Raw genomic sequence first — 12881 nt, 5'->3', positions numbered from 1 at the left:
TGATGAGGCCAGCTCACACTCAACCATACAGTAAATGTGCAGGCAGTAAAACCAGAACACTGAGCTCGTGGACACACGCAGCCACTTTCCTAAAACCGCTTGCGCAACCGCGCGTATGTCCGAGCTTGTCTCCACCGCAGCTACCTGCAGCTGTTGTCAGCTGTGTGTCAGCCTGGCATACTCTGTGTGTAGGCCGGCCAATTTATTTTAATTTTTTAAGATTTGTATTTTGCATTTAAGGCCTTTATCCGAAAGGACAGCTTAGACATGAAAGGGGAGCGAGAGAGGGAATGACATGCTGCAAAGGACCGGAGGTCGGAATAAAACCCGCGGCGGCGATGACTGGGCCTCTGTCCATGGGCGCAGGCTCTACCAGGTGAGCTACCCAGACACCCTAGGCTGGCCGATTCAACCCGCCAGTCCTCATGGATATAGTGGCATGTGTCACGTAGCCCTCTGCCGTAAACAGCACTGCCCAGCAGAGAGCCTTAGCAGAAAAAAGGAATTAAAAAGCAACTTGCTAGTGCAAACTTTGCACTAGCAAGTTAAATAGTTATAAAAAGTTTCTTTTACAATGCAAAATATGTGTTTTAATCATATTTATTTTGTTTTTTTATTATTGCGTTTAACTAATGGTATTAAATCGGTCAAAATTATTTTTGGCGGTTAATGGTTAATCATTAACATCCCTATCAAAAACATTGATTGATGCAGGTTTAACTTATTGGTGTACTATGGGTTGTTTAAGCCTTAATTTTGCTATGGCTAGAAAGTTTTTTACTAGGGGTGTTTAATCGCGAGATTAAAACATGACGAGATTAAAACGTGACGAGATTAAAACGTGACGAGATTTCTCGTCGAGGTGAAAAGTTGTCTCGTGATGCGATGTGATGTCAGCGTGATGGAGCCTGCGCGGGTGCAGTAGTTAGTAGAGAGCTGTGGTGGTGCTGTAAGTGTTTTTGCATAGTGCTCGTGTTAGCCGCGGTATACGGCATTTTTTTCTTACAATGTTTACATATTGTGTTCGTTTTGTCTGTCACTCTTTCGCCGTTTATTATTTCAGCAGGAAAACCAAAATGTTGCCACACAAATGATTTAAAAGTGGCAGGGGGTGGCTTTTCACCTCAACGAGAAATCTCGTCTCGTGAACCCAATCTCGTGATGTGTCTCGTCTCGTGGAGTAAGCGTCTCGTCACACCCCTATTTTTTACCCATCTGTCCTCCACCCATATCTGCTATTGTAAATCAGTCCCAGCAGTGTCTAATAAACCCAGTTTAGCCTACAGGACTGGTCTGCTGGCTAAGGTTACATGTTTTGCTGCCATTGAGGAAACACATTTCTAACAACCTTATTACCGCAGAAATGGATCAGAGTCATCTGTCAAGCGGCCAAGAAAGTGTCACAGAATATCACATCAGAAAATGACAAGCCTGGAGATACTTTTCAATGTTAAAATTGTTTTACTACTACCCCTTTAGTTATTTTATTTAGTGTGTTTTTGTAAATGGAACAATGTATACACTTAATACACTATGATGACAAAACCAAATCCAGTGAATAAAATATTTACTGTACAATAACAGGTAGTCCAGTCACATCCAAATTGGTCTGTGGGCTCAAATGCTTGCTTAGGGGTGCCGTGGCCAAGAAGATAACTGTGGTTTTGTCCCTGCTAATTCATGTTTTACACTTGGTAACTGAATTGAGCCCCAGTATACAGTACTAAAGTTGTTTTTTTTTCTCTCAACGCTATCAAACGCCTGATCATCATACCACACCGACCTGAACAACGAACGCAATACATAAAATCATGAAATCTCTTTAAATGAATGAAACTGCTTTAGAAGATCCAGCATGGGAATCTGATAAGCTATACAGATTTCAGATGAACAGTATGCCATGAATTGACGTGGCATATGATCTTAGAATAGGTATGGACGTTGCATTTGAGCATTTAAGATAATCAGCGTCAAACTAATATATTACTGTCTCCATCATGCCATCAGATCTATAATGGAAAGTATAACTAACATTACAACTTCCTACACATAGGGTTTACTGCTGTATAGGAACAGAGTCAAAATGATTAAAAAAAATGCCCTTTGCTGACATATAATCAGTTGTCAGTGTGATACACCAAGTTAAAACAAGTCATGAAAAAGAGCTACAAGACATCCAACTTAACTATCTTAAACAATGTTCAGTTTTTTGCTTTAACGGTGAGGTCCTTTTTAGAGACTCCAGATTGTAGTGTACTGTTGCATTGTAATGAGCTATACCCCATTATGGGATTTATCGCAGCGTTATAAGAACTGTATTAGATTGCATTAGCTAGCACAAGGCAAGTGTACCTAACAAACTGTCAATCGAGTGTACAGGTCAGGTCCTTCCAATTAACGTTACATGCTCACACTATCAAACCACAACACTGCAGTAAAACCAGAGTTAACGTTACTACGAACAACAGCACACCGAGCTGACATGGGGACTTTAAACTGTGCTGCATGGGTAGTCGATACATTAACGAAACAAGAGCACACCGGAATTAGGTGTAAATCTTCATGATATTGGTGTTAAACGTTACATGAACAGACGATGTTGAGGCCTTTACCTTCAGACGCTGACAGGGCAGGTGAATTCAGCTTCGGCCGCTTAGAGTTGGGAGGTCCGACGTCCAGCAGGTTATCAGCCATAGCTAGTTGTTCTCTTGTCCGGCTGATTGCTCAAAAGTTGATTATGATGATTAACTTGTGGCAGGGAAGTTGTTTTTATCAACCCGAACCTTGCCGGTTAACACATTAGCAAACTGGCAGCCCGCTAACGTTAGCTAACTGGCTAATAGCTAGCTAATTGCCTGCTACCAGCTAAGTTAACTGTTAGCGTTAGCTACTCCTTACTGTGAGAGTCCGTGTCTTTCAAAAGAGATGCAATAGCGCCCCGCTTCGCCACCGCCATTCACCCCATGATAATCCAACACCCAACACCCACATTATTATCGTTAAATAACCCAAAATAAAATATTCCCCATGTACAAATCGAACTTCAAAATGACAATCCAGTAAAATCAGGTGGACTGCTGCAGTCAGGGGAAAAGGTCGTAATTTCTAGGTGTTCGAAGTACCCATTTTGCGTGACGTCAAATTTCTTCATGCAAAAATCGCGCGAAGCTCCACAAAAATACGCAATTGCATAAAAATGCTGGATTTTTGCAAATCACCTCGAAAGTCACGATCTGGTCTCCGCTTGCCCACGGTAAACAATACTGCTCATGAACGGCGTCAGGGGCTGAATCGCCGCACTCTGAAGGGGAAATCAGATATACGGAGCTTTTTTTGCCCGACGACCACCGATCCAATTCCCGTTTTTTCGCACGAAATGTCTCCGAGGCGATGTTAAGATTTTGTTTTCAGGTGAAGGACGCTGTCATATCGCGGTAAGGATGCTCGTTTTTCTACATAAAACCCAGTGTTGGACCGAAATCCTAATTCCGAGCCACGACAAGATGGCGGCTGTTGATTCCTTCGATACAAAAAGTTTTTTTTTTTTCCTTTTCCAGATCGTCTGTGGAGGGGGAGGGGCCGCGCAATCACGCCCTACGTGAGAACGCTGCTGCTGTTAAACGCTGGGGGCGCTACAGCTCTGCCAGAGATACATAGGCCTACAAGCGGTTTAAAAGTCAGTGAGTTCATACTTCTATAACTCATTTTTGTGAGTACATTATAGTTAATTTATTTATTTAATTTTAATAGAAAAATAACTTTAATAATTGAAAAAAATTGAATGTAAAATAAAAAATATTCAAAAATAATACATTAATTTTAGTTATGTGTGGCATGCTATTTTATTTATGAATTAAAACTACCAAAATTCCTGTAAATTATAACATCAGTTAGCTATTAAATTCAATGAAGTTATGATAGCCTACCTTTAAGTAGAATGCCATAATGGTAGTAGGGCTACCTGTGTTTTTATTTGAAAGGGGAAGAACTTAAAAAGGCATATTATAATCTAGACTCTCATTATGTATTTTTAGTCAGAGGTAAACATTTCACAGGATCTGGGTTTTTAATAATGATAATGTGATTTTCTGCATCACAAAAGTAAAGCAGAGGTTTGTGCATGTTAGTCCTCCCTGCAGATTAGCACAGAGACAACAAAACCAAACAAAAAAGATTAACAATCAGTTGGTGGCCATAAAGTTTGTAGATTTACTTTTTTACATTTTACTCATCTCTTCTGTTGAATTTTTCCCACTTTGTGGCCGGTCTTTAGATGTCTACCCTTACTTTATTTTGCTTTGCTGCTAAAAGTGAATAACAGATGTCAAAATCAATTCATTACCTTTTACAGGTTCTGGCAGTGCATATTTTGTGAAATATACTGAAGATACACACTGTATAAGCTGCATTTTAGTCATCCGCTGGCTGATCAAAATAACTTTCCCCTTATTGGCAGTGTTGGGACTATCTGAATGCTTTCCTTAAACTTAGCCACATCTATGATTTACTCAGCAATTTCAGGACAAAATGGCAACTCAGACTGATAATCAGGCTAATGTGCATACATGATTTGACATTAACTCATCTTTCCTTTATACTTCACAGTGCACTCAATTTTTTTTTCTGCATGGAGATTTATTTCTCTCATACTGAAATAAAAATAATAAAACACTCACTCAAACAGACACACATTAAATCAATTTGATAGTAAGTGTCGCTTTTTCATTGTTTTCTGGCAAAATCTGACACATGCACATGTATAAAAAAACTCATATGTGACATAAAATAACTGCATATGTACAAACAGAGTGCTTTGTGCAAATGTGTACAGATTACGATCATGTGTTGATAAATGATACATGGGTAATGTGCACAAAACATACATAATACAACTCTTTCATGAACATAAAACAAATACACAAAGATTTGAAATCAAACAACTCTGTCTAAGTTTTGTCCCAGTGTAATTAAAAACACATACGGGTTGAATTTATACTTTGTAATACAAAGATGTGGAGCTGTCACCATTTAAATTAGTGATAAGGCAATGCTATTTTTCTGTGATGATTTTAATAAGTGCTAATAGAACACTCTTTCCTCTATTTTTCCGTCAGATAAACAGAATCACACTTCCTCAACAAAAAAGGGATGACTGAATGCTTTAAACTTCTCCTCAATGCACTTGGCTGTTCTTAAATGCATTTTTTTTTAACTGGAGCGCTGGACCTCTAAAGACAGGTCTTTTCCTCTGCCAAAACTAAAACAAATCTTGTGGTGCACACATCATCTATCAATACACTGTCAGAGAAGAGTAAAATCCAAGTAACCTTAAATGAGCAAAGCTTAGTGATTTAAAGAATCCTGCGTGTTGGCAATACATGCTTAATGTTCAACATAACTGTAGAAAGAATGATATTGAAATTCAATTTTTTTTTAAAGATGATAGCATGGTGCAGAATCAAACTAAAAATGTAATGTATCTGGCAAAAAAAGAAAACTGCTCATTCATTCCCATGCAAACAAGATCGCGCATACTTCTCCCCCCATGTATAACAGACCACAGAGCCAGCAGTGTTCACTTGAATATTTTATTTATACGTGTGTACAGATGTGCGCTACTGGAGTTGTGGTGTGCCCGTCAACCTGTGGAGCCCCATATCTCATATCTACTATGGATAGTTTCTGTTACTGTGGTGCATGCTAAGGCTACATGACATAAAAAATCAATCACCAAGGATTATCTAACAACGTGAGGCAGAAGGGTAATCTGGAAAATGTAGGGGGAAACTTTCCTTGAAAACTGATAACTGATATTCTCATCTGTTTTTACAACGTTGTGTGGTATGGTTTATTAGGTTTTGGCAAACTTGAGCATGTTGAGAATATGCACTACAAGCATACGAGAGATGTGCCTGTTACAAAATATTTTAAAAGCATATTCCTAATTCAAAATGCACTGGCTGTGTATGTTTGGAGTGCACAATGGTAGAGGTAAACAAAGATGCGTTTTATGCTACAGATGGAGATGGCTACATAAAAAGAGATGGTTCCTTCTTTTTCATATCATCTCTGTAGCTATGTGTGTGGCCATAGGTTCTCTAGGCAAGATTACTTAGCCCAAATGTTGATCAGTCTCTAAAATATGTGGCGGTTTGTATGTGTTTGCCGCATCATTACACATATTTCAAACTTCAGGGCTTTCTTAAAGAATGCAGCTTTGTGCATGTTATTCCACTACAGATAAGGCATCAACAGCAAAATAAACAGTGGCCATGTAGTTGATTGATATTATTTTGCATCATATTACAGTGATCTTTTCTATTTTAATGACTTGGAGTAGAAATTAAATATCTTTCTCTCACACATACACGCAAAGTACAAGAGGGAAACAAGTGCTTTAAAGAGTAAAGATAAAAGCATGAAGTGAATAAGGAACAAAGAGAACTACAGAGGTGCCAGCTATTCAATGAGAACACCACCACCACACTAGTCCAGGCTACCGGTTGATGACAGTATGAAAGAAATGGAAAAGAGCAAAAACAAATGGAATTTGTGAAAAACAATTGCAGCAAAACGTGCACAACAAGCATAATTTCTTCAAACATACAGTCATAATCTATCGTCATTATGAAAACAGCATGATAAAAAACTTTCTGAAAACCAAAATACTCAAAAAATACAGTCATACTTTTTAGGCACCACAAAACAATCAGCTAGTTTAGGTTGCACTGCACCTGTAGATCACTCAATTAAAGTGGCACAATTTATGTATATTGATACAGTAGAGGGCCTTCTCCGTATAAAGGTTGTGACAGGATAAAGTTAAAAGTCCCACCCCTTCAACAGCAAATCACAAAGCTAAAGGCAGACAATACTTAACTATTGAATACATCTATAGTGATGGACTGACCAATGTTTTTCTTTTTTCCTGCAATGAAGGCAACGAATGAAACTACATCTGAGTGCGAGGTTTTAAACTGTTGAATGATTAACTTGATCTGCACTTTAACACTTTAACCAACAGCAATGTGGACTAACCCTTATCATCTATCAATATCTAAAGACTGATTCTCCCTCACAGTCCCACTTCAAGTGATACTCCACTCAACATCTTTTGAGTATCAAACTCTCACCCCACTGTAGGCTTTAAAGGATAAGTCTGGTGTATTTTTCTTATGGTTAACAAATTCCATGAAAAGACCAAAACCATTGATTAATTGATCAATTGATCTTACTAACAAGTATTGTCTGTGTAGTATGATGTCATTCCTCTGTGCCTTAGAGTTCTGTTATTAAAAACAATAATGAGCCACATTGTTACACTGGTTCACATGTTGCTTCATTACAATAAACATGGTCTATGTAGTTTCATTTTGAGTCAATCTCACATACACCGCCCTGCTGCTGTAAATACTCACTAACATACCACATCAGCCACTGAATACAGTCCCCCTGGCCAAGGGATTAAGGGACCTTTGTTGCATGTCATTCTCTCTCTCTCTCTCTCTCTCTCTCTCTCTCTCTCTCGTTTCCTGTCATTACTTTACTTTGCTATAATGAAAAAAAGACATACAATGCCCCCAAACATACTAAATACTTTTGGTCTTTTAATTTGTTTTGTACCAACAAAAATAATTTAATAGAATATCTCTAGGTAAAGGTAGGTGCAACAAGTTAGTTGTTTGCCCTATTTCTCTTTACGCAACACAGCGGCTTTCAGTCTAGCCTATGAGGGAGCTCCAACGGAGTGGTTCTGACCAATGAAAAAGCAGAACGGGTCATACTCAAAAGACACATCTTCAGTGGAATATCACTTCAAGTATATTTAAAGTGCCTTCCTGCGTTTGTGATCATCTCACTGTTTAAAACCACCTTTTCCTCCATATCTATATTCCCTTTTTTGATTTCATGTTGTGCTTTTGATTGTACTTGTGACGGACAAGAACTCTGTTTCAACGTTCTTAAAATCTATTTCACGGTAATAACTACCAAATACAAGTGGTCGACAAAACACTGTGCAAGACCTGTGCTTAAAATGTGCATTTAGCTGCTATACAAACTAAAATGTATGCAGCCTGCTTTGTAGCATGTCCTCTTTTACCGAGACTAGCACAAATTAATACTGTTTTAAGCCCTCATTTCAAAGCAGAATTACAAATTAACACTGCTTTATGTATTCCCTCATTCTTCCCATAGTTCCCTGCTCAGCCCATTATGCTGCACTGGCACTTATATAGAATCTAAAATAATGTCCCCTTAAGTAAGGTCTAGACTTTGATCACGTTAAAAGAAATGATATGGCACAACAATAATGTTTTTTTTAAAGAAATACTTCCATTGAAAATAAAAAGCATGGAGTAAGAAACCACAGCATGTTCTGTAGTCTAAGATTGTTAAAACTTTGTTCAGTATTCATATTTGTTTGTTCACTGTTCTAGTCCTGAAGGCACTTAATAACAAAAATGAATAAGAAAAATCATCAACAACAAAACGTCCTTCCCTCTGAACCCCTTTCAGCCTTCTTCCCTATACACTGCTGTGCTCAACACAGGTCTAACCCACCCCAGCACTCAGGCAACATTATCATGAAAGACAGTAGTAGCCATTTTCATAGCCACTGTAGCCACTGTTTGTGTTGGAGTGAAAAACTCCCTCTTCTTCATCTGCCGAAGCCACTTCACCCACGCCTAAAGGTAGGGACATCCTGCCCTGCACCTGCAATCGGTCCTGGAGAGTCAGCAGCCGGGGGCAGCAGTGGGGCAGAAGACAGGGGAAGAGAAGAGCAGGGATCAAAGACGGGCATAAAACTCCTCGTTGAGTATTGTTAGCTCGTTGGTCTCCACCTCTTCATCCTCCTCTTCTTGAAGTGCGAGAGGAGCAGGCTGCACCTGGGAGGGCACTTGTGCTGCACTAGGCTCTTGGCCCAGTTCAGAGTGTGGAGGGAGGTGAAGGTCTTTGGCAGGGGACTGCCCAGGGAGGTGTGGAGGGTCCCTATATCCCTCCTCCCTCACCTCTGTGGACTTAGCTTGGACAGGCTCAGGCCCTGCTCTTGAAGGCCTTATAACGCTCTGTGGTTGAGTAGGGAGTGTGAAAAGAGAGGAGGAAGGAGGAGTGGAAGAAGAGCGGGGAAGAGCTGCTGCACAAGCAACAGATTCTGAAGTATTATTGGCTGTCGATGCCACGGACGAGGGTCCTACCCTGGCGCCCAGCTCCGTTCGATCTTGATATATACTTTCCCCACTTTTGGGGTACAGAAAGGTCCTCATTTGACCTTTGCCCTTAACATTCACTGTACCTCTATAGTCAAACTCTAAGCCCATGGCACTGAGCACAGCATGGCTCTCCTCGCTCACCTGCACCCGACACTCCACCCCAGTGGAGTCCATGCGGCTGGCAATGTTGACCGTGTCTCCCCAAATGTCATAGAGCAGCTTAGTGGTGCCGATCACCCCCGCCGTCAGCGGCCCGTGGTTAAATCCAATACGGAGCTTGAAACCAAAACCCAGCATGTTCTTGTTAAAGTCATCCAGGACGCCCATCATCTCCAGGGCAAAGTTGAAAAGTGCCCTGAGGTGAGCGTGCAGAGAGTCATCATCATTCTCAGCCAACTCCTGGACGTTCAGTCCGGACGCTGCCATGTAGGTGGCACCGATTGTTTTGATCTTTTCCACGCTTTTGAATTCAGGTTTACGAAGGAGCTCGTCAAAGTCTCCAATTAGCTCGTTGAGGACACGGTAGCACTCTTTTCCACCCTCGTAGCTCTCTTCATAGAACTCACTGAAGTTTACAATACTGGCAAAGATCACGCCCACACTGTCGTGATTCTTGGAGTAGCTCTGGGTCACCTTAGGGAAACAATGAAATTTAATTATTTGAACACTACAATGTGTATATATTTATGATGATTGTTATGATACAATAGTTAAGATTTGTATCTTTCATCTCCTTTTATTCACGGAAAAAATAAGAAGAATGTATTTTTGGAATTCCTTCAAATCGTGTGTTCTGAATTACAAAACTAGTAAAAAAAAAGTATATCTGTTAAGCATTGTTCTAATAACCTTCATCATTAAGTATTATATTTTAGTTTCAACAACTACAAAAACCTTGAGCTGGTCAGCGACATGGATGGGGATGATGTTGCCCAGTAACCACTCAGCCTGGTCTCGCATCGTCTGGATCTTGGAGCGGTGTTTGTCAGCCTCTACATTGCCATGGTAATGGAGACGGTAGCTGACCTCGAACTCCCGGTTGAGGAACCAGACCAGGAGAAGCAGCAGAAAGAAGGCCAGGACAGCCTCTGGGATCAGAAGGTCGAGAGGTTGCGGGGGAGGTTCAGGGCCAAGAGTGTCTAACGCTGAACCACCATCACTGGATGTGGAGATGTTCAGTCTGAGCGGAGAAAAAAAACAAACAGAAGAAGAGTAAGACTGGTTCAAGCTGAACATAGGAATGGCGATCAAAGGCACAGCAGAACAGGACATTGATTAACAGGATTAAGAGGAGAGATGAAATGGAGGCTGGAGAATCCACCACACACTTAAAGACTTAAAAAAACAAAACAAAAAACAGCTATGGTGTTTCAACTGGCATTTCGTGGCACAATTTTTTGTCCCATGATAGGGGATATTTCCAGTGCAGCGTTAATAAATTTGTCAGTTCCTCAAAATGAATGAGCTTACGGTTATTCTTGCAATTTTACTCCAAAGTTCTACTTCATCAGGCAGATTCATCCACTTGCCTCAATAAATCACACCCAATACTCATGAGTCATTTCCACCACTAGTGACATTTAGCAGCCATTACCACTGGTGCACAAAGGGAGAGACAGGGGAAGAGAGAGCGGAGGATAGGTGAAAGAAAAGAGCAAAGAGCCGGAAAAGCATGAGACAGAGAGAGCTGTAGTTATGACAAATATAAAAGAGAGCTGTCGCCCCTGTTGACCCTTCAAATGTCACTCATACATCAAACTCTGCTGTTTCCACGGAGACACTCACCCATGAACTGGCGAGCTGTTATTACCGGAGCTGAAAGACGACAAGAGTGGTGTCAGTCATGAGAAAGGGCCAGTCACGTGCGCGCACACACACACACACACACACACACACACACACACACACACACACACACACACACACACACACACACACACATGCAATAACACACACATGAGCGCATATATACAAGATCATTTTAAATCCTCTTTACTTGCTGAGATCAGGTAAATATATAGGTATGTACTACCAAAACAACTAGGTTAGTTACAATGTTTGAGAATAATTACCTATTTGTAAAAATAAAACTTGAGGCTATCAAGGACAGAGGTGGTTGAGGATTATATACAGTAAATATATATACACATATATACATAACATGTTTTATATACACAAAACACAAAGTTGTAAAATAGGGTTTTCACATTGTGGTCCTAATTCCTAGCTTTCACTTACATGCTGCTTATAACTTACTACTTTGACCTACAGTGATTTCTTAGACACTCATGCGTTTTATACTACTGCACCATGATCAGTGACTGCATAATTCACTTGAATTAAATTAATAGAGCTCAGACTGGATTACAAGTCTTTCAGTTGAAGTTAATGTGAGATGCCACATTAAGTGCATACCGTGGTCAGTATAACTATGTATGTCTGTGTATATATACAGCACGTGTATCTGTTGACTTGCGTGTGTGTACCGTATATTTGCATTTTGGTATTTGTGTATGCATGCAAATAACAAATGCTCACCTGTACCTGTGCAAGGGGCTGTACAGAAACAGCAGCAGGGCGACCCCTGTTGCAGTGGCCAGGACTGAGCGCATCCAAAAACTTAGCTGACAGAAGTTACAATACTGGATGATGGCCAGGATGGTGGCACAGCACAAGAACATGGTCACCTGGGGAAAAGGGGCTAGTCATTAAAGTGACTTAAGAAAGCAACGGAGGACTATAGCGTGGAAGCAAAACATAACAAACACAATACAGTTCAGCTTGTGAGGCACCTGTGTGTGTTAAATAGGAGAGGTAATAAATAAATAAATGAAGGGTTGAGTTTATTCCTGATCCAACTGTGGTGTGGTGGTGTAATACTGGTACATTGTTGAAACTTTAGCTGGCATCAACAGTGTTGGTGGTGGATGTGTCTTTACCTGAATGTTTTTTTTAACCACTTGTGGTTATTGTATTGTACAATATGTTTGAAATAATAGTTGTACTAATGAACAGCCATTTTCCACTGCGGGCGATTGTGCTGCGTTCCGGTTTTGTTCCGTCTTCCGCCACGCGCCATACCACACCACACCGGGAGCGTCTCAGAAGTGGAGCGTGTGGCTGCCTGACTCGCAGATTTTATTGTCTCTACAAGTACTTTACAGAACAATCGCGTGTTTATTAAGCTAGTATCTACCTTCCACTCAAAGCACTCCTGTAATTTAACTCCATGCCTTCTCTTCTCTTGGCGTCGCCTGATAAAAAGGATCTGTGATGTCTTGTTATGTTTTTCCACCTCCAAGATGAATGTCTCGTTGTCTGTGGTGTTGGAGAGGAGACGTATACGATATTGGGGTGTGTGTTTTGGTAAACTGACTGGACAGTCTCGCTGTTTCCCTGCCTGCCTGGCTGTCTGACCGCCCCGCGGCTCGAGTGAAAATAGACCTGGCGCGTATCTTTAGCGAGCCGCTTCATGCATGCTTCTGGGATGCGCCGTGGCACAGTTGGTAGAATTTCAAGCATTGACTTGAATGGCAGACGCATCAGGTGGAAATTGTCGGCAAGATAATCTCCAATTAGTTATTTTTATTTCAGTAAAATACCACGTTTGCTTTTTTTTGTAAGATAATTTTTTGGGGCTTTTTCCACCTTTCTTTGATAGGACAGTTA

At 40.6% G+C, this 12881-nt stretch overlaps 2 protein-coding genes across 4 annotated transcripts in view; both read right to left on the bottom strand.

The window, feature by feature from the left end:
• Nucleotides 1-3552, bottom strand: part of crebbpa (CREB binding lysine acetyltransferase a) — a 61120-nt gene extending 57568 nt beyond the window's left edge. For both annotated transcript variants that reach the window (XM_028593898.1, XM_028593906.1), the window contains exon 1: nt 2613-3552. In XM_028593898.1, the coding sequence (XP_028449699.1) occupies nt 2613-2694 (82 nt within the window). In that variant the 5' untranslated portion in view covers nt 2695-3552. The remainder of the gene's footprint in view (nt 1-2612) is intronic.
• A 1017-nt stretch (nt 3553-4569) lies between these two features.
• The window catches only part of LOC114565456 (adenylate cyclase 9), a 37229-nt gene continuing 28917 nt past the window's right edge, over nt 4570-12881 (bottom strand). The window contains exons 8-11 of one of the 2 annotated variants that reach the window (XM_028593518.1): nt 11751-11899; nt 10998-11027; nt 10107-10392; nt 4570-9845 (exon numbers count right to left, since the gene is read on the bottom strand). In XM_028593518.1, coding sequence (XP_028449319.1) covers nt 8790-9845; nt 10107-10392; nt 10998-11027; nt 11751-11899 — 1521 coding nt within the window. In that variant the 3' untranslated portion in view covers nt 4570-8789. The remainder of the gene's footprint in view (nt 9846-10106; nt 10393-10997; nt 11028-11750; nt 11900-12881) is intronic. The other variant, XM_028593526.1, reaches the window with a different exon arrangement.

The sequence above is a fragment of the Perca flavescens genome, chromosome 2 (assembly GCF_004354835.1).
Source record: "Perca flavescens isolate YP-PL-M2 chromosome 2, PFLA_1.0, whole genome shotgun sequence".
In the NCBI taxonomy this organism is placed as follows: Eukaryota; Metazoa; Chordata; class Actinopteri; order Perciformes; family Percidae; genus Perca; species Perca flavescens.
The sequence above is the reverse complement of the archived record's forward strand: the minus strand, read 5'-3'. Positions and strand labels throughout refer to the sequence as shown.